The 23,091-nt window shown below is 37.6% G+C and overlaps 1 protein-coding gene and 1 long non-coding RNA gene across 2 annotated transcripts in view; one reads left to right on the forward strand and one right to left on the reverse strand.

Moving 5' to 3' along the window:
- LOC136876467 (uncharacterized) overlaps nt 1-23,091 on the reverse strand; it is a 484,774-nt gene that overhangs the window by 82,270 nt on the left and 379,413 nt on the right. The window contains exons 17-18 of the mRNA XM_068228446.1: nt 19,389-19,608; nt 9,496-9,614 (exon numbers count right to left, since the gene is read on the reverse strand). Coding sequence (XP_068084547.1) covers nt 9,496-9,614; nt 19,389-19,608 — 339 coding nt within the window. The remainder of the gene's footprint in view (nt 1-9,495; nt 9,615-19,388; nt 19,609-23,091) is intronic.
- LOC136876469 (uncharacterized) overlaps nt 7,321-23,091 on the forward strand; it is a 46,075-nt gene continuing 30,304 nt past the window's right edge. The window contains exon 1 of the long non-coding RNA XR_011018473.1: nt 7,321-7,440. This is a non-coding gene — a long non-coding RNA (uncharacterized lncRNA). The remainder of the gene's footprint in view (nt 7,441-23,091) is intronic.

The raw sequence follows: 23,091 nt of genomic DNA on the forward strand, positions 1-23,091 counted from the left end.
GAGAGGTAGTCCATCAATTGCTTGGTCCCCTAGAAGCCCCGACATTACGCCACTTGATTTTTTCCTGTGGGGGTTTGTCAAGAATCAAGTGTACCAGACACCAGTTCGTGATCTACTAGATCTGCATCATCGCATTCGTGCACCTATCGCAAATCTTACGCCTACAATGCTGCAGAACACTTGGAGAGAAATGGAATACCGATTAGATGTCTGTCATACCACTAAAGGTGCACACATCAAGGTTTATTATGTATGTAAACAAACATTTTGTTACCCTACTTTTAGAAAGAAACCACAAGTAAATATCTCCACTACTTCTCCAGTTATTAAATTTTATATTATTATACCTTTAACCTGGACACTGAATCCAGTTGTGCTATATGCAGTTATATGGAGCTGAAGCTGAAGCAATGAACACCAATTTCATGCCATGAAAGTGCGAATTCTCCACTAGTCAATGGACATCTCCTTAATCCACAATATCAGGAATTTCGTCAGTAAATGGGCATTGTGCCAATTAGGGAGAAAATTCAGGAAAGGTGCCTCCAATGGTATGGCATGTTCTTTGTGCAGCACCTTGCACAACTGCCAACTTTGCCTTCCACTTTGATATCAGTAGTGACCACCCACCTAGATGGCCAAAACACAGTGCTGTCTAGATACAGAAAATGCAGGTATAAGGGATATTGGCTTGAGGACAAATGACATCTACAACCATGCAGAATGGTGTTTAAAGACTCAAAGAGCAGACCCTGCACCTGTGGGACAATGTGAAGGAGAAGAAGAAGAAGGAGAAGAAGAATAATAATACATTTTTTAAAACGTTTGCACAATTATTTCACCTTTCTTGTTTTTTAAAATTTCTGCAAGGTAAAATACTTCCTTTTCCCACTCGGTGATCCAAAACTTACTTATATTCTACTTATATGTATATAAAATAACATGTCCTGACTGACTTACTTGACCGATTCATCATTAACGAACAAAAAATACTGGACATAAAGAAATGAAATTTTGGGGATGCATTCATATTAGATTGTAGGTACTCACTAAGGGAGGATTTTTGGATATTCCATCGCTAAGGGGGTGAAAAAGTGTGGGGGGGAGGGGGCAAATTGTTTAAATGAGTATATCTCAAAAACTTGAAAGTTTACAGACATAAAAATTGGTATTTGGAATCTCCTTTAAAAATAAAGAAACACAATTTTTTGGGAAACCCCATTAAGGAGAGTGAAAGAAAGGTGAAAAATGGGTTGAATACTTTTAATAAGGATACTTATATCTAAAAAATTATAGATGTTACAGACATGATAATGGGTATTCGGATTCTCCTTTAAAAATAAACACATACTTTTTTTATTTTTGGAAAATCCAATTAATGCGGGATGAACAGGAGTGAAAAAGGGGGTAAATTTAAAAAAAGACTATATCTACAGTATATCTCAGAAATGTAACATTTTACAGACATGGAAATTGGTATCTGGAATCTCTTGTAAAAGTAAAGAAAAATAATTTGTTTTCAGAAAATCCACTTAAGGGAAACCGTAAAAGGGGTGAATTTTAAAATGAGCATATATATTCAGAACATATCAAAACTGAACGTGTTACAGATGTGAAAATTGGTATCTTTACTCTTTCTTGAAAATAAAGAAACATGTATTTTTTGTTTTCAGAAAAATTACTTAAGGGTAGGGGGTAAAAAGGACTGAAAAGGGGGTTGAATTCTTTTTCTTAGGATAGTGATATCGCAAAAACTGAAGATGTTACAGATGTGAAAATTAGTATTTGGAGTCTCCTTTAAAAATAAAGAAATACGTATATCTTTGTTTTCAGAAAATCCACTTAAGGGGAGAGTGAAAGAATTGAAAAATTACTTGAATTCTTTGTATGGGGATACTTATATCTCAAAAACTACAGATGTTGCAGATCTGAAAATTGGTATTTGGAATCTCCTTTAAAAATAAAGAAACACGTATTTGTTTTTCGGAAAATCCACTTACGAACATGAAAATTGGTATTTGAAATTTCCTTTAAAAATGGAGAAATGCGCATTTTTGGGGGAATATCAAGTTGGGGGAGGGAGTGTAAAAGGAGATGAATTATTTCTATGACGATAAATATATCTCAAAAACTGAAGATGTTACAGTCATGGTAATCAGTATTTGGAAACTCCTTTATAAATAAGAAAACATGCAATTTTTGTTTTCAGAAAGTTCACCTCAGGGGAGGGTGAAAAAAGTGAAAAAATGTAATTCTTTCTATGGGGATACTTATATTTCAAAAATTGAAGGTTAGAGACATCAAAATTGGTATTTTGAATCTACTTTAAAAATAAAGAAACACACATTTGTGGGGTGGGTGTGGAATCAACTTAATGGGGAAGGGGGGGGGGGGGGGCTGAAAGGGAGTTGAATTCTTTTTTCATGAGGATACTTATATCTCAAAAACTGAAGATGTTACAGACATGAAAATTTGTATTTGGATTCTTCTTTCAAAGAAAAGAAAAGAAAAGAAAATCCACTTAAAAGGGTGAACAAAACTGAAAAAAGCATGTGCAATTTTAAAATGAGTATATCTACAAGTTTATGTCAAAAACTTAACATGTTGCAGACGAGAAACTTGGTATATGGAAAGTCCTTTAAAAATACAGGAACACGTATTTTTGTTTTGTTTTTGGAAACGGCACTTAACAGGGTTGAAAAGAAGTGAAAAAAGAGCCGAGTTTTTTTTTTATTTTTATAAGGATACTTATATCTCAAAAACTGAAGATGTTACAGACGTGGAAACTGATATTTGGAATTCCTTTTTGAAAACAAAAAACATGTATATTTTTTGAAAATCCACAGGTGGGGGTGGTTGGGGAAAGGACTGATAAAGGGGTTGGATTACTTTTATGGGGAAACTTACATCTCAAAAACTGAAGATGTGGAAATAGGTATTTGGAATCTCCTTTAAAAATAAAGAACCTTTTGTTTTGTTTTTTTCGACTTGCAAGAAGACTGTTTCATACATGTACATTTCTATGTCGCATGGTCATCTTAGCCCCAAAAGGCAATACCACAAACGTGGTTTACAAAGAGTTTCTGGGGGTAAATGAAACTCAATTTTTCAGTGAGTTTTATACTTTGGGGATTTTCAGATAATGTCTTGGTACAGTACCAAGGAACGATTACTTTTAACAAATGACGAAATCAACGCGAGCAAAGCTGCAGGTAATTGCTAGTTATAATTATAATTCCTTAATAAGACACTATTATTATCTTGGACTTGAACACATGGTAATTCAATTAAATAAGTGAGACATATTACAAAAATGGCATGTTTTATGATTTTCCTGGAAAACCACTTATGATGGATAAGATGAGTTTTGGAATGGGCTGTTTCACATAACATATTCTTGAATGAAAATGCATGTGTATATATCAAAGGGAATACATACTATATATTACACAAGAACTACATGACAATAGAGCAAGCAAGATACATAACTACTCTATTCTACTTAGGTGCATCCTAATCTATATAAAAAATGTTAGCCAATTTGTCAGATATTTTTCCATTTTAGGTCAACTCAAGACCGTATCAGTGGTTTTAAGCTTTCATGTCTGTCTGTCAGTTTGTCTGTTACACTATCATGGTGAAACAGCTGGATAGATTTTGACCAAACTTCATATTTAGCATATACTCATCCAGGAGCAGGTTTTTATATGCATATGATATAAAAATCACAGAACAGAATGGGGTTTATAGAGAGATCAAATGAGTTATTTGATATTTCTCATATACTATTCATTTTCTATAAAATCTGTGGACTATATGTGAAGCATTACTTCATTTTGAATCATTTTTGTTATCTACATAATTTTGCTTACTCTTCAAATAACGGAGAAAATGCCATTCTGCGGGATATTTATGGAATACCATTGGTTTACAATCATCTTTGAATAGTACGAAGCGTGGCTCTAATATTTCAAGAGTACCATGGAGTGTAGACAGTGGAGTGTTTCCTAGCATTTGCTGTGATTTTTATTGTATTTCTCCTATACTTTGGTTTTCTGCTTTAATTTCTTGCCTCTGCCTTGCCTCTTTATCTTTAAGTAATAACACCATAAGTCATTAACTGAATACTTAAGAATCCCTGCACCTAAATTTCTCCTCTGTTACCACTTTCTTAAAACTGTAATACATATTGTCACAATTTAGTGAGGGACATTTCATTTTTCAAATACATCCACAAGGTATTTACAGATTTGTCTTATCTAGCTGTCCTCAGTTATCCTATTTTCAATTAATGTCAACTTTCTAAACTGTCTTATTTTCTTCCTTTATTTTTCCGTATGTATGCGAGTGCTAATCCTGAAACCTGGACTCTCTTACCTTTGAGTGATACTGTGCACTATCCTTTTGTGAATTTCTTCCTTCACAGTCTATAATTTCATTAAGTTGCAAAACATTCCATTAAATGGAACTTATGTAGAGTCAGTAAGTAGGTTGTGACACGTTTGAAAATTAGTGCTTCTTATTGAAAATGAAAACCTACAACCTGTTTTCCAGTCTTTGACCGGGTCAGGGATGTAATGAATGAATCAGATATAGGCTGTTATTACGATGGGGTCGCCACTCCCAAAGTGATATATATTAATGAGTGATAGATGCTATGAAATGAGTATGGAGAGTGTTGCTGGAATGAAAGATGACAGGGAAAACCAGAGGACCCGGAGAAAAACCTGTCCCGCCTCTGCTTTGTCCAGCACAAATCTCACATGGAGTGACCGGGATTTGAACCACGGTATCCAGCGGTGAGAGGCCGACGCGCTGCCGTCTGAGCCACGGAGGCTAGTGCTTCTTATTATGGCAACTAAAAAAGGACCTCCCCTTGGTAAATCTTTGTTCAGCATATAAGTCTCTGGTAAGACCCCAACTAGAGTACGGTTTTCAGCATATGGGACCCTCACCAGGATTGCTTGATTCAAGAACTAGAACTAATCCAAAGAAAAGCAGCTTGATTTGTTCTGGGCGAATTCCGACAAAAGAGTAGCGTCACAGAAATGTTTCAAAGTTTGGGCTGGAAAGACTTGGGAGAAAGGAGACGAGCTGCTCAACTAATTGGTATGTCAAATAAATATGAAAGTTATTTATTTGACTTTATCGTACATTTCAATACGGACAAAAATATGAGAATCGTAACATGTAATTGGTATGTTCCGAGCTGTCGTGGAGAGATGACGTGGAATGATATTGGTAGACAAATAAGTCTGAGTGGTTTCTTTAAACGTAGGAAAGATCACAAGACGAAGATAAAGCTGGAATTCACGAGGACAAATTGGGGCAAATATTCGTTTATAGGAAGGGGAGTTAGGGATGGGAATAACTTACCAACTTCTTTGCAATCATTTAAAAAAAGGCTAGGAAAACAACAGAGAGGAAATCTGCCGCGTGGGCAACTGCCCTAAATGCAGATCAGTAGTGATTGAATGATTGATAAGGCATTGAGAATGCTTTTGAATGTGAGGTTGGTTAGAATGTTGTCAGATTTCGGAAGACATTTGGGGAACGATGCTGATAGCAGGCCATATTCAGCTCTCAGTATGAACGTCTGAAAATGTAGGGGGTCCGAGGCTGCTTTTAATAATGTTGCTTTACGTCCCAAGGTTTCCAAAGACACTGAGGAGCCGGATGTTTTGAGCCGCAAGAGTTCATCTATGTATAGGTAAATCTAACTGACATAAGCTTCGCAGATTTCCAGTTTCCGACGAGCGACACCTCTTCACATACCATAAAACTGAGGCAAAATCAAACCCATTACTGGTTTTGAAATTTAGAGCTAAGCATAAGAACGCAAGTGTAAGCATTTCTTTCACCTACAGTTTTCATGGGCTTAAGAGTTTCCTCAAAGTCCTCGTTTTTACACCTCTGCAAATCAAGGTTGCAGACACAATCTGCCAGATGAGTTACAAAATTGAAATTTTGCAAAAATATAGCTTTTAGCCTGTAATCGATGGAAAATTCCAAGATGTTCAATAACATTTTACCCCCAAAAATAATTGAAATATGGAGGCAATTTTAATGACACTGCAGACCTATGTTTCGAGGTAGTTGGTGGCTAAACAGTAAGTCATATCACAAAGTGGATATCACAAAAATCACCATTGAATTTGGAGTGTTCTACAAGTTTGGTCCTATGACTTTTCTGTTAGATAGAGTTGCATTTCTGGATTGTAGGTAAATTTTGTAATTTTTATATGTATATTTTATAGTTTGACACCCCTCCGTGTAAGGACGTACCCTAAGGGTGCAACCTTACCCTTTCTCCCCTGTAATATTAAGATATTGATTTATGGTTACTTTTCTTGCTGTTGGGTCTTTTTCAGTGTCGGTAACCATACAGTTTAGGGACCCTACTTGCCGATACGACGTCTTACATTTACCGTTAATCTGGCACGTTGGCAACGGTCAATCACTGCTCTAGCGTGAAGTGCGTGTTGCCACCGCATCGCTTTAAAGTCACTAGTGATACATTTGCGAGAATATTTAAAGCATATTTTCTTTTTCTGTGGGATTGTAAATCTATTTGGCTAATACCAGGTACGTAGGATTGTGGCATATTCGGATAATGCATTTAATAACATAGTTTGTGTGAAATGATGAAAGTGCTCAAATACGTCAGTCTCATGTCTAGATCTACCGGTACATGAAATAACTCTTGCGGGACGAAATTTTGGCAGTAGAACTTATAACATTATTATTTTCAAATCCGCAGTGAACTTGAAAGCTGACCTAAATTCCGTTCACGGAGCTTGGCACATTAGTATTCCTATATGTTTCCTGATAAGCTTGAAGATATAACCAGCCTGCAGGCTGAAAATATGCCCAATAATCTCTCTCCTTACTGGTTACCGGTATTGAAGAGAGAAGGAAATATTCGCGCAAAAGAAAGGGAAGTCATTGGATGTCTGGAACTTTCGAAAATCACACTGCAAAGACTTATTAAATAAATTGCATCGTTTAACACGCCCCTCTTTTCAAGAATATGGTTATAGTACGCCTACTGTATATCAAAATAAAGACAGATAATTTAAGTGAGAAAGTGTGTTTATTTCCTTAATTCCTCATTGAGGAGATATTCATAATTATCTTGATTTATTTCATCTTATCTTTTATCATTTACTAGGGTAGGGAAACATTCATTATCGGTGTTTACATTGAGGTTAGTTTGTTATGGTTATGTCTGATGATTTTAATATGTAACCAGGCAGGTTGGCGGCAGTGATCAGCCATTACAAAAAAGAGAAAAGAAGAGCATCGGGCGGCGATATTTACTTTCTGGGGTATTTCCTTACGTGGCAATTACTATAGGAAAGATAGAATCATCAAATTTGGCATGCACATTGGCACAACAGTGGCCATATGAGAGCTAAATTTTATGATTCTAATTGTCATGTAAGTATGCAGATAAAATGAATAGAGTCTTTCTTACATTAATATTCATAGAATTTTATCTATCATTTATTCAGGTTAACTTCATGAACACCGCAATGAATTGCGAATTTATACCAGCCACAAAGTAAGAATGTGTCAGTTTTAACCATATCTTCATGTGCCATTCTGACAGTGTCCAACAGCATTTCAGCATGATTTTAATAAGCACTACGGGAACATTTCATTTTATTTATGTTGGTTGACATGGAAGCACCATCTAGCAGTTTTGCATCAGCTGGCGATTATTTACAGTGGTATCCAGTGGCTTGCATACTGCTAACACCACTCAAGTAGATTTGGTGACTGACGACCTGACTATAGAATCAACATTTACCAGTTCCCATTTTGCAATTGAAATTGTAATGATTAGCAGTGAAGGAACTAACAATTCTATGAATATTAATGCAAGAAAGAGTTTGGATGATGAGCATACTCCAGATGCTGAGAATTTAGGGCCTAATTTATTTTTCAGATTTTACACATAGTTCAGTACTTAAAAGATGGATAGTGTTGTGAGATGGACGGTAGGCAATGGTATGATGATAAACGGGGATAAATGTCAGGCTGTGAGTTTCACAAATAGGAAAAGTCCTCTCAGTTTTAATTACTGCATTCATGGGTGAAAGTTCCCTTTGGGGATCATTGTAAATACCTAGGTATTAATATAAGGAAAGATCTTCATTGGGGTAATCACATAAATATGATTGTAAATAAAGGATACAGATCTCTGCACATGGTTACGAGAGTATTTAGGGGTTGTAGTAAGGATGTAAAGGAGAGATGGGAGAGCTTATTTGTCTCTGGTGAGACCCCAACTAGAGTATGGTTCCAGTGTATGGGACCCTTACCAGGATTACTTGATTCAGGGAAAAAAAAAAAAAAAAAAAAAAACCCGCTCAATTTGTTCTGGGCGATTTCCGACAAAAGAGTAGCGTTACAAAAATGTTGCAAAGTTTGGGCTGGGAAGACTTGGGAGAAATGAGACGAGCTGCTCGACTAAGTGGTATGTGCGATACAATTCCTTTAGTTTTGCCAAATTGCCACCTTTTCAATACAATAAAATATATTACAAACTTACATATTTAAACGTCATAATAAAACTAAACTAAAAAATAAACTAAAGGAATTGTATCACAAGTAGATCTTCAATACGGACAAGGAAAATGAAGTTTATAACCTGCAATAAGTGGCATGTTCCGAGCTGTCAGTGGAGAGATGGCATGGGAGGACGTCAGTAGACAAATAAGTTTGGATGGTGTCTTTAAAAGTAGGAAAGATCACAATATGAAGATAAAGTTGGATAAGTTGAAATTCAAGAGGACAAATTAAGGCAAATATTCATTTATAGGAAGGGGAGTTAGGGATTGGAATAATTTACCAAGGGAGATGTTCAATAAATTTCCAATTTCTTTGCAATCATTTAAGAAAAGGCTAGGAGAACAACAGTAGGGAATCTGCCACCTGGGTGACTGCCCTAAATGCACATCAGTAGTGATTGATTGATTGATTGATTGATTGATTGATTGATTGATTGATTGATTGATTGATTGATTGATTGATTGATTGATGGATCATTACAACATTAATTTTATAATTATTATTGTGATCACAATTCAATACAGATCAAAATCATGAAGTTTATATCCTATGATCCCAGTAGGTTGATGATATTAACTGCATATGGCTAATTCCTACAGTTTGGGGACTGGATCTTTGTGTTCATCTTAATACACTACACACCACAATACTAATTACCTCAGAAAAATGCAATAGTGAATATATCCCTCTACTAGGGCTGTGTCAGGAAGGGCATCTGGCTGTAATACTGGGATAAATCACCAACTATCCATATTATTAGAAGAATATTTTTCTTTTGTGGGTCTGTTTCCTATCTGTCAACTGGTGCTATATTTGTAGCAGAGTCAGGAATGAGATCTGGGTCACTTGAATAGTGACATATTTTACTAAAAAATTAATAAATAGGAGGAGTGATCAGTAATAAGATATAGGCATTACCTTATATTCTATCCGGTAATGTTGAACTATCCCTTCAGACAATCTGGGCTTGTTCCATGAGATACGTAGCATTCCTGGTCCTTCAGATTTTGCTTGCAAACTGGTCACTCTCCCAGGAGCTAAACAGATGTAAGTCCTTTGCTTCACATGGTATGAACTGATTTTCACAACACTCCTACTAAACAAAGGGGGCTCTTCTGAGGGGAGGAAGGAGACTATGAAATTAAAGCTCAAAATTTATTGATATAGTTATGAAAACAGATGATAATGATAGTTGTTTCAAGGGGCCTAACATCTACATCATTGGCCCCTAACGGTAGGAGATGAAGCTAAGTGAAATGATAGATTAAAAATGTAAAATTTTAATAAGGATAATGATGATTAGAATGATTAGTTTAAAACAATTCAAAATGCCTTATTTAAAAAAATTATATAAAAGATTAAAACCTCATAAAAAAATTCAACATAAAAACTAAAAAAATATTAAAATAAACATAAAAGAGAAGAGGATTTTGAAGAACAAAAGCATAAGTCTCAAACTAAAAGCAGTTGAACGGAAACAATATACTATATCGGACACACAAAGGGCTTCCAGGTCGGAGAGGATGAAAAAGTTCTGGGAGAAGAAGAAGAAGAAATTAACTCAAATGTATTGATTTCAGTGCTCCAATGTGGGCGTAAAATATGTAAATAAATAAATAAATAATAAACATAATCAAAATAACAAAAGTGTAGTTCACAATAAAAGTTAAAAACAAATAACTAAAAATAAAATTTAACTTAAAAATGATAAAACAGGTAACTATCCCTCATAAAACAGAAGAATAGGTCTATTGACAGTTTGTCATCTTGTAGAATGAGTGAAATGTTATTCCAAGTTTTAGACTACAGCACAGATCTGCCAGGTCCATGCACTCTGTAAGGATGTGTACTACGTTCAGATGGCCACCCCAAGTACACATCGGGATGGGGAGCTTCTCCCTTCAGTAGATAGGAGTGCTTTGCTATACCATGGCCTATCCTTAGGCAACAAAATACCACTGCCTCTGTCCAGGAGAATCGTAGGGGAGTCTTCCATACGTTTGTTGGTCCTTTAATCGCTCTCGGGTGGCCCTGCCACTTCTCCTTCCAGTGAGATATCAATAGATGTCTCAGCTGAAAACGTATATCCCTGACAGGTTGTGAGGCAATGGGGTCAATGTGACTGCCTCCTTGGCAGCCTGATTAGCTAACTCATTTCCCGCTCTATCCATTTGGCTTGGAAGCCACACAAATGTGATTTTGGTGCTTACTTCCCACAATCCGGCCAGCAGATTGAGGATAAGTTGCACCAGGTGTATTGTGCAAAGCACATGTCAAAAGACTGTGGTGAGCTCAAGGAATCTGTGCACACAAGGCAATACCCATGCCCACTGGACAGTGCATACTGCAAAGCTTCCAAGATGGCATAAAGCTCTGCTGTGTGCACACTGCAGGTTTCAGGTAGAGAAAAGGAAATCTATTCTCATTAACAATGAATGAACAGCCCATTCTTCTTGCAACCCTCAAGCCATCTGTATACAGACCTCTTGATCCTGGATATCAGCTCATAACCAATCTGAAAAGCCTCCAATGTATGGAGGCGTTTGTGTTGTATTTTGGGTGGAGTGTAATTCCAGGATAATGTCAGGTCAGCATACTACCCACGAAGGCACCTTACTGACAAGACAAGGAACCGAAGATACTGTAAATGTCATTGAATATGAAAAAAGAAAAACACTAACTACGTTAATGAAAAAAATACCATTAGGGACACGGGAGAGACTGTCCACTGGGTTTTTATGACATCACCCAGTGTAAGTCTGACTTTGGGTGAAATGAAAGACACATTAGATAGTAAGTTTAATAAAATTTCCAGGCTGAATGGCTCAGACATTTGAGGCACGGGCTTTCTGACCCCAGCTTAGCAGGATCGATCTTGGCTCAGGCCGGTGGTATTTGAAGGTGCTCAAATACGTCAGCCTCATGTCGGTAGATTTATGGGCACGTAAAAGAACTCTTGAGGGACTAAATTCCGGTACTCTGGCATCTCCAAAAACCGCAAAAGTAGTTAGTGCCACGTAAAGCCAATAACATTATTTGTTATTTAATACAATTCTTTTTACAAGTGGCTGATGATAAATACAGTGAGAGATGAATGGGCAATTGTCACATCAATGAATAAATAAAATGGAACAAATAAAAAACAATTAAATGATCTTAACTTTATGTTTCTTATATTTAAAGGGGCTTTACAGCTAGGTCATCCCTAATGGTATGAGGTGAAATGAAATGAAACGATAATTAAAACTTCAAAATGTATCCACCGACTAAAATCTAAAACAAATGATGGTGAATAAAATGACAATCAAAAACAATCAGTGGATCTGATTCATAATGCCTCATATTCTGAGCTGATACTTGTTGTCCAAAGGGGTCCAAAATCCAGATCACCAGCCCCTCATAATTGTACTAATCACTGGTAAAGCAGAACCATGGTGTTCCTCACATAAGGTACTACTATAATCAAAGGTAACGTAGACCCGTGGTATGTCACACACAATGGCATCACTCACAGGTAACACAGACCCATGGTATTCCTCATAAGGGTACAACTCACAAGCAACGCAGACCTATGGTGCTCCGAACTTTTAGGACTCATCACGGGTGCCATATTCCCATGGTGTTCCTCACATAGCGGAACTAATCACAGGCCACATATACCCATGGAGTTCCTCACATAGTGATACTAATCATAGGCAATGTAGACCCCGGTGTATCACACATTATGGTACCACCCACAGGTAACACAGACCCATAGCGTTCCTCATATACTGGTACTACTCATGACGAACGCAGACCCGTTCCAAACACAGGGGAACCAACACAATTCAGCGCGGTGCATGGCGGCTCCTCCTGCATGGACACCAGTCCGTGTACCGAGCGTCCACTCCCCCACCTTGGTGGAATGCACACAATGGTACTTATCACAGGCAACGTCCAGACCCACAGTGTTCATAATATAATGGTACTAATCATAAGTAACGTTGGAACATGGTGTTCCTCACTTAATGGTACTAATCACAAGTAATCACATGGTTCCAATTCTATCATGCCTTGGTTGACCCCTTTAGTCACCTCTTACGACAGGCAGGAGATACCGAGGGTGTATTCTTCATCTGTGTTCCCCACCCAAAGGGGGTCAGAGAGAGATGAGGGAAGGGATCCGATACTTTGAAAAATGAAGAAAGACAACAGCCATGAAGGGCATGAAAATGAAAGACTCCCTAGGCCTTGAATACTCTAATACTGTTGGGGTCAGGAAAGAACAGGGGCTGAGCAAGGGAAGTCGGATAGAATAGATGAAAGTGAGAAGCCAGGCACAAGTAAGTGGAAGTGATGCCAGGACTCAGCTGAGGGCCCCATGGTCGCCAAACCACGCTCCCAAGTAGAGTGTCTCCTGGGGCCCCTTTTAGCCACCTCTTACGAGAGGTAGGGGATACTGTGTGTGTATTCTTCATCTGCATCCCCCACCCACAGGTGCATCAGCTCTTGCCGACGCACCTGAATGCTGCATGTCAACGGCACCCTCAAGAAGAACTTTTACTGTATCGTCTCATGTGTATGATTTTAATTTTGTTCATCAACAGCTTTTGAATGTTCGTACTTGGAATAATCTGGAACATACTCGCTATTTTGGTTGACGTGTTCAGCAACCCGATTTATTTTAATGTGTTGTCCTGTCCTTGTCTTTTTTTGTGCTTTTTTCTTAAAAATATCTAACGGCTGATGATGTCTACAAGTTAGACAAAATATGTCCCATCATAGTTAATAATGTTGTTTAAATAGACAATAAACTTATGGTATTGTAAAGGTGGAATACTGACTTAACCTAAGAGTACATTTCTTTAATACATCACTTATGGTACAACATAACATAACAAACAACATCTCTCCCTTAGTCATCTATTCTGAATATCAGTTACCAATACAGTTACATACAATGTTACCACTCAAACAGCATTCCAAGTAACGATTTGAAGAGAGTTTTACATAAAGACAACCATAAAATGGTAACATAAACTTACCACATTTATTGATCAATATCAATACTTGAATCAAAGGAACTGAAATTAAGTAACTCTTTAATAGGTATCTTTAGCTATAGTAATGGCACAAGTTTGTTAATAACATATTTAAAAACATTGTTGGTCTTTATAATAACTACATATGTCCATCTTCACCTGGAAATACATTTTGTATTACACCTAGCTTTGAGAATTGGAATGATAAGTTGCCATTTATTAACACCACTTCCCAAAGTTGCATGTGGTCATAAACAGTTCTCCATTTCAGCTGCCATCTAGAAAGTTGATTGATAGGTTCTTCAGAAATGTCAGGGTCAGGGATGCCAATTAGACGGTTTCCAATTAGGAAATGGCCAGATGAAAGGTATGAAGAGTCATTTGGATCATTTGATAGTGTTGATAAAGGTCTGGAGTTCAGTGTATCTTCAATTTGAGCCAACAATATACTGAGTTCTTTGAAGGTCAGTGAAGTAGGCCTACTTCCAACTAATATCTTCAAATGGTGGTTCAGGGACTTGATATCAGCCTCCCATAGGCTCTAAAGTAAGAAACATTTGGTGGAATGAAATACCAGTTGAACTGTAGGTTAGCTGCTTGGTCTTGAATGTCCCTGTTGAAAGTTTCAGACAAAAATAGAGTGCGTAAGCTCTGTAGTTCCTTGTTGGCATCCATAAAGTTACTACCATTATCACTGTATAAACTGCTAACATGACCTCATCTTGCTGTGAATTGTCTGAGAGCAGATAAATCCTGGAGTTTATGCACCTCTGGCTAGTTCTACAGTATATGTACAATGTGTTGAAAAAACAAATAAGCAATGCAACATAACATATTCTAATGACTCTTGTTCTAACTGAGCCACCTTTGGCCAGCAGAAGACCAGTATAGTCTACTCCTAAATTTAAAATCTCAAATTTGTTGGTTGGGTAAAGTTCCCATTAGTTGTTCTGATGTGGCTGCTTTCATCTTGAGATATTTGATACATTTGTGAATAACATGTTTGTTTGATTATTTGCTCTGGGTATCCAGTACTTTAGTTGTAGACATGTTAATACTGAGGCCCTGTGTGAAACAACCGCAAGTATTTGTTAGATATAATCAGAGTTGTGAAATGATGATATGGTGGTAAGATTATTTGATGTTTTGTGGTATACTAATTGTAGCAAGTTCTAATCTTCTGCCAACTTGTAAAATATGATGCTCATCAAGGAATGGATTAAGATCAAGTATATGACTTTTCTTGTTATGGAACTTCTTGTTTTGAATGTTGTTAATCTCCTGGCTGTATGCAACTTGTTGCACAAGTCTAAAACAAGTTATAAATGATTGATGCATATCCAATGCCGTTAGCACTCCTGTGTTCCTTTTCTCGGCATGATGACAATATCTCGTGAATCTTCTAATTATTACTCTTATTAGTCTCATTAGGCTTGAAGAACATTCAACAGCTTCTTCAGAGTGTCACTGCAATGAAAGTTGTGTTAATAGTTCTTGCTTCTGGCATTTCTTAAATTGTTTCCCCCTCCACCACACTTGGCCATGAAGTTTCTGAAAGAAAAGGTCCCTGTCACTATATGCACTCATGTGCAAGACTCTCTGGATCAGTTCCTCCTTAACCCATTGAGCCCTGCACATTTGTTGGATTGAAACTGCATTGGCGCTGGGATTATTTTGGAGGAAATATAGTGTCGCTTCATATCATGAGAAATTTCTTAGTTACAAGACCATTAAAGATTTAAATATACATGAACACAAAAGGCTTCCATACCACAAACTGCGGAATAAGGAATACAGTACAACACTTTATTTTATTAGCATCATGGGACCGTAGGCCTACTCAGTCCGCCTGCTGAGCTGTAACCCAGTTTTCTCTTTGCACTTTCTCTTCGATTTCCACATATATTTGTTATTCAGGAGCATTGCTCACACTAGTACTAATATTACTACTAATTTCACTGAAAAAATTACATTCCTAATCATCATTACTTCCTAAAAGGGGTTATATATCTGTAAATATCAGTTCTATACTGGCAGCCATCTTGTTTACAAGCGAATCTCAAAGGTAGAGATAGCCCACTTCAAACTAATATTACCAAGCACACTATCGATATATATTACCAAAGATCATATAACATTGCAAAGAAAGAGTCCCTACACAAATCACAAATGCAACTCACTCTGCCATCTCTTGAGGAACAGTAGAATTACGTAGTAAAATGAGACAACGGAACAGTTCCGTGGTCCAGCGTTTGGTCCACCGAGACGAAGCACGGAACGGTTCCGTGGCTCGGGCCCAATGAGTTAAAATATAAGGTCTGCTAGGTTGTCCCCAGAAACTACATATTTCGAATGATTCTTGTAGGTTACATCTTGTATTTGAGCTACTCTATTAGCAACAAAGATTTTCTTTTTGCTAGTATGATTGTTGAATCACTCCAAACATGTATCTGACTAATGTTTAAACCTAAATCAGGCATGTTTTGAGAAGTAGTTTAGATAATAACAAAGCTCCTCACACTTCAAGTCTTGGTAGACTTAATATCCTCACAGGTGCTGCTCTTGACATGACACAAAGCAATTTAACTGAAATTAAATATGATGCATCCACCAATCGCAAGTACAAACAGGTGCCATATCCCTTTCAGACCGAGTACGCACAATTGTGCGGGTTCGTATTTTAGTTATCCCTGACCGTATTTGATGTTTTTTCGGCGCTACACCGGACTGCAGTGATTGTGCAGGACACGTGGCGTGCATTTCAATTGATTTTAGTATGCGCTTGACCGCCAGGGCGAAGGAAGAAGAGTTTAAAAAGCACAGTTGATCGGCGAGATGGCAGGAAGCAGTAGTGCCGAAAGTAAGTATTTATTTACTGCGTTTATATTAATCTAGAAGCTTTACTGAATACCGGAATATATTCAATGAAGTGTGTACATTCGTTAGTGAACGTAAATTTTGAAGCTACACCATCGTACGTGATACAACGAGGTTTTGAATTTTGATACGCACAATTGTGTGGGTCCTGTTTTTCGGATGTTAGTTTTTATTTTGTAAAATAAACTATTAATATGTGTATTGAGGAGCATTTTAGTCAGTTCTTGACGTACAAACAAAAATTCACACCTCCAGTTTTCTTTCAGGTCTGAAAGGGATATGTTCTTTGAGATGTGTCACAAAATCCTTGAATTGTACTTTCTGTGGCATCCTTACTTAGAACTAGTGTGTCCACCTGAATTAGCTTGATAGCAAGAAACTGTTGAATAATTTTTTACCATTTTTGAAGCAGTGGTGGTGGCAAGATGTCATTCCACTGTAGTTTACTGATCCACATCTGCTGTAGAAACATCTTCGAATGAAATGACAATTGTAGTGATCAGGCCCAGAGGGTCATAAATTGATGCAATAACTGAAGCTGCTTTAAATTTGGTTATACACTCTGCCAAGGCTATCTTTTTGACAATATTAGTAGTTTGTTATAAGTGACCACATTAAACCCAGCATTTTTACACTTGAATTGTCTTCCCACTGGACTAGAAACTTCCAATTCTCATGGCAAAGAGTCCAATAGTGCTGAATGGTTCAAGCACTATTTTCTTGCTGTAAATCTACCCACTTTAACAATTATATTAACTCTCAGAACGGGAGATAATAAAGGCCATACTTAACGCAAACCAGGTAGAAATCTACGATGGAATCTCCACCGCGCCCGCCCTAACGCAGATGAGAGGAGTCCTGCAAGGAGACCCAATGAGCCCTATGCTGTTCAACCTGATGACATCCGACATCATTAACGTACTGGGGACCGAAAGGGTCAAACTAATTATGTACGCAGACGACATGACGCTGATATCCAGGGATCCCACGTATATACAGACTGCATTCAATAACCTCAGAGCATGGACGGATAAGAACTTGCTAACCATCAACAGTGCTAAGACAAAAGTTATGAAATTTAGAAGGGGAGGAAAACCGGCAACATATGACGTTTTCCGTAATGGAAATGAACAACTCGAGATCGTGTCATCATTTAAATACCTGGGTATCACACTGCAGACCACAGGCTCAACCTTCACACTGCATGTAAAGGAAAAAGCAGTGGCAGCAACCAAAGCAATGTACGAGATCCCCAAGCTGCAGAACTTCTCAGTGAACGCTGCAATGGCACTATTCAAGCTTACAGTGGCCCCGGTAGTTACGTATGGGATACAATTGATATGGCACAAATTAACTGTTTCAAACATGAAAAGAATTGAGAATATAAAGGCCAGGTACTTGAAACGGATCCTACAGATCTCAAAATTTACAGAGAATCGAATGGCATACATAATGGCAGACGAAACATTCTTTCTGGAAGACATCAAACAAACATTCGGGCTACCAGACACTGCCTCATCGACTGCCGTCCTTGAAGAAAGGAGACAGAAAGCCCAGCAGACACCTGAAGGTTTCTACGAAACGGAAGTAATGAAGAACAGTGAATGGAAGGGCCCAAACTACAAACTACGTCATATATACACACGCTTCGGTGTCCACGGATTCCACGGGAAAATATGCCTAACCAACAGATTTCACGACCCAAACGAAGAATGTATCTGCTGTCTCTGTGGAATGACGTGTCCTAGGTACCACCTGATGAACTGTACTGAACAAACACAACGCATCGGCACACTTGCCAAGGACTGGCAAAAAAAAAAAAAAAAAAAAAAACAACAACAACAACGAAGTGATGTACCAAAAGAAAATAATGACAAATTGTAACCTTTAACACATATGTACACATTGTGTTTAATTTCAATAAATATAATTAACTCTCAGAGAGCTGTCTCCAAGTTATCACTTCCTGAATACAAATTGACTTCATAGAAATCTTATGTTAGCACTTCAGCAGCAACAGAATACTCATCTTTCTCTTCATCTGCTAATTGCTTCAAGCATCTGTAGCTAGATATGGAGCACAAGCAGTCTCATAAGTAACCCTGTTCAATTCATAACATTTTATTGGTTTTTTTGAATATTTTCTCCTCGCAAACAAACTAAAATAAATTCCTCCCCGAAGTCCAACTAAACAAAGGTATCACAAATTCAACACAAATTTTGTACAATACAGTCCACTGAGTTCCCTCCAAAGCATGTTCAAAGTGATGGCCATGAAAGTGCTGAGATATGTTCATTGTCGTATTGCCCTTAGCATGTCGCAGACCCTGTATTTAACCCATATGTGAATAAACAAAGCCCTTTTGTATTGGAATGAACTGTGTGTAGTGCAGTGTACTGACTAATAACAAACATCTACTGTACTGCAGTCATTAGTGAACAGAACAAATTATTAAGAATTAAACATAATGAAGAAGTAAAACTCAACAAGGAAATTTAAAAGATTTTAATTTATGTCACATGTATTCTGGCCATTCAAAATTCTCTTCCACAAGCCACATGGAGATTGAGTTTTCTCTTAATTCTGGCAATTTTGAATCACTATATAGACAAACATGACATGTCCAAAGGCTAAGCTAGGATATTATGCACCATAACTGTGAAATGAAACACTTGTATATAACATTTTAGTCTTCTTTTCACTTTTATGTTACACCCACAAAGTTTGTAAAGTTACTTAAAAATCACCATGAGAATGAAGCAGACCTTGCCACTAAGAAACTTTCCCAATTCTTTAGTAAAGCACTCCTATCCCTCAATATAACATATTAAAGCACTAGAGCACTAAACATTTTAAATTTCTTGCCATAGTTTTGACAGTTATTGTCATTTAAACCCAAACAACATAATTACCATCATCTGCTGTGGTAACAATCAAGGCTGAAGATAAGGGAGCAGGTCCAAAGTCCGTCAGCGCCTTCACTGCAACGAGATATGTTCTTCGTGGAATTAGATGACTAAATTCAACAGCATTTTCTCCCACTGCCTTATTCTGTGTGAACTCTTCCCACTGATCTCGGAACAGGATTTCAAAACCAGTCAGAGGACATGATGTTGAATTCAGTTCATCATACTGAAATACAAATGGAAAAAGAAAATGCATTCAATTTTCAGTATGAAAAGTATTTACATGTTATAAATCCTTTAGTCATTGCTTTAAGAGCAGAAGTACATATTTATGGGTCAAAATGTACATTTTTCAACTTATTTTAGGAGATAATTTCCTGTTTAATTTAGTGGAAAACACTGACACGCTGTGTCAGAGGTATGACTGCAAGGTTAATGGCAGAGAATATGTCTTTCTTACAGAAATTAAGTAGATGTGTTATAGGCTCCACAGGCATGATGAAAGTTCTGGATAGTTATATCCTGCTGCACGGACACCTCCACATTCTTGCATTCTTGGTACTCTCTGCCATTTTCTACTACATACTTCTTGGTCAAAAAGGTATGCAAGAAAATAGTACAAGAAGAGAAACGGAAGAGCAGGGAAAGTTTTACAGAAAATTTACAGGAGGATATAAAGGGAAGTAAAAAGGTTTTGTATGGTTTGGTGAAGAATAGTTTATGAAATAGGGAAGATCCAAAACTTGTAAAAACTGAAACAGGGCAGATATTGATGCAAAGAGATGACATACTAAAGAGATGGGAAGAACACTTCTCAGAATTGCTAAATATTAAATACAGTGAACTGGTAGATGAGAAGGAGCAAGAAGAAACAATGGGAAAGGAAGAAGAACAAGAAAAGGAGATATCGATGTTAGAAATAGAGGAAGCCATACAAAAGATGAAGAGCGGTAAAGCTGCAGGAGTGGATGAGGTAACTATGGAAATGATAAAAGCAGCAGGACCAATAGGGTTACAGTGGCTGTATAGATTATTTAGAATAATCTGGAGGAAGAAAGAGATCCCAGAAGAGGGGGGAAAGGGTTTAATTATCCCGATATTGAAAAAAGGAATAAGGGATCACCCTTATTGCTCATGTAGCTAAGATATTTGAGAGAGTATTGAAAGGAAGACTGAGGAGGAAGCTAGAAGGAGAAATGAAAGAAGAAGAGTATGGTTTTAAGAAAGACAAGTCAACGTTTGACCTGATCTTTACATTAAGACATATGATGGAGAAAAGATGGGAGTTTGGAAAAGACATAGTGATGACATTTATTTAAAAAAAATTTTTTTGCAACTGGCTTTACATCACACCGGCACAGATAGGTTTTGGGGTGATGATGGGATAGGAAAGGCCTAAGATTGGGAGGGAAGCGGCCGTGGCCTATTTTAAGGTACAGCCCCAGCATTTGCCTGGTGTGAAAATGGGAAACCACGGAAAACCATCCTCAGGGCTGCCGACAGTGGGGTTCTAACCCACTATCTCCCGGATGCAAGCTCACAACTGCGCCCCCCTGACCGCATGGCCAACTCTCCCGTTATGACATTTATTGACATTCAGAAGGCTTATGACAGTGTGCCCAGACTAGTATGGGACACATTAAGGAAAAACCAAGTCAACAGAGTGGATGAGCAAATGATAAAAGCTATGTACAAACATTGTGTTAGTAGTGTGAAGACTAGTATAGGAATAAAAAAATGGTTTAAAGTTGAAACTGGTCTCTGATAGGGAAGTGTACTATCACCCATACTATTCATCATAGTCATGGATGAAATTCATAAGAACATTAAACAGAGATTGGGAAGACAGGCAACAAAAGTCATTTGTATGGAATCAAGAGATAGAAAAATTTGGGATGAAAGTAAGCACAGAGAAAGGTAAAACAATAGTGATGACAAGGGGAAGGAAGGAAGGAAGGAAGGAAGGAAGGAAGGAAGAGGAAAGGTAAAACTGAATGGTAAAAATCTGGAAGTGGTTAAAAGTTTCAAGTACTTGGGAAGTGTGATTACTGCAGATGGAAAGATTGCAGAGAAAATTGGAAAAAGAATACAACTAGCAAACAGCTTTTACCAGAGTGTAAGGAGTATTTTGTGGAACCAAGATGTCCCAAAGAAATGTAAGAAAGTGTTATATTCAACCTATTATGAACCCATACTAACCTATGCCGCTGGATCGTGGACTACAACAAAACGAGAGGAGAGTAGAATACAGGTACAGGAGATGAAATTCCAAAGAGGTATCGAGGGCAAGACCAGAAAGGATAGAACTAGAAATGATGAGATAAGGAAAAGGACATGAATCTTGAAACTTCAAGACAGGGTAGAAATAAAAAAGCTAAAGTGGTATGGGCATATGATGAGAATGGGAGAGAGTGCCAAAAAAAAGCTTTTTCAGAGAAGTTAACAGGAAAGAGACCATGAGGAAGACCCCAAAAGAGGTGGACAGATTCAATGTGGGATTGCATAGAGAAGAGGGGAGGAAAACCAGAAGATGTACTTTTAAAAAAAAAAAGAGTGGTGGAGAGACAGGCAGCGATGGAGGTCCTTGATTCACAACCCAACCTGGAAAGCTGGAAGCAGGAAGTGAGGATGATGATGATGACTTCCTGGGCTTATTAAATTCCTCAGATTTCTCTAGATCACTCTGAATGTGTTTACAGTAGTTTCTGATCCATTTAGATGAAAGGTATTTGGATGTTCTGCAAATTTAACATAATTTTCAACTTTTCAACTGACCTGGTCATGAAGTTGTGGAAGTTATAGTGACCAGCGACAGCTAGTTGCAAGTTGCAAGCTATACTAGTTTTACTGCATCATGACAGTCTTGATTTCAAGACCAGAGGAAGTACACCCCCACCACTATTCATCATGATTTCACTAATTATTGAATCTAAGTTCAAAGAATATTTTCATCCTTCACCTTTTTAACATTAAGGGTTATTCTGCCCGAAGGCAGGTCCGAACCTCTGCAGAGGTGTTCCTGAGCCGGAGTTTACGTGCGGTAGGGTGGCCAGTTCCTTTCCGCTCCTCCATTCCCTTACCCTCCACCAACAGCGCGTGGCAACCCATCCAACTCCTGACCACACCCAATGTTGCTTAACTTCGGAGATCTCACGGGATCCGGTGTTTCAACACGGCTACGGCCGTTGGCTTTATAACATTATATTGACCATTTATAGTAGCAAAGTTATTCAGCTAAACTTACCAGATATTCCTTTGTGATGCTTGAAATTCTATGCATAGCAGAATACAAGAAATGAAACTAAGATGTATTTTATGTCAAAAATAAAAAAATCTCCACTTCAAAAGGTGTTTGTTGGTGTCCATGTATGTCACTTGCTCTGTCCCACTCTGTCACTTGGTTTTAAGAAGGACTTATGGTCTAAACTCATTGCTAAACCTCAAAATGACCCTATGAATAACTGAAATGAACTGAAGACAGTAACCGTATAATGGGACAAATTTTGAATAATGAGATAACTTTAATACATTTCATTCTGGTTCAAACAATGCATCATATCAAATAAAACTAAAGGAAAAATGATTATGAAATCTTCTGCAAGCTGTGTGATCATACATAAAAATGTGGGAGGGGACAGATTTTAACATTATGTGTTTCCATTGTTGAAGTAGCTGGATTTGAAGAATTACTGTTGCTTTGTACCAATTC

This window comes from Anabrus simplex, chromosome 6, assembly GCF_040414725.1.
Source record: "Anabrus simplex isolate iqAnaSimp1 chromosome 6, ASM4041472v1, whole genome shotgun sequence".
Taxonomy (NCBI): Eukaryota; Metazoa; Arthropoda; class Insecta; order Orthoptera; family Tettigoniidae; genus Anabrus; species Anabrus simplex.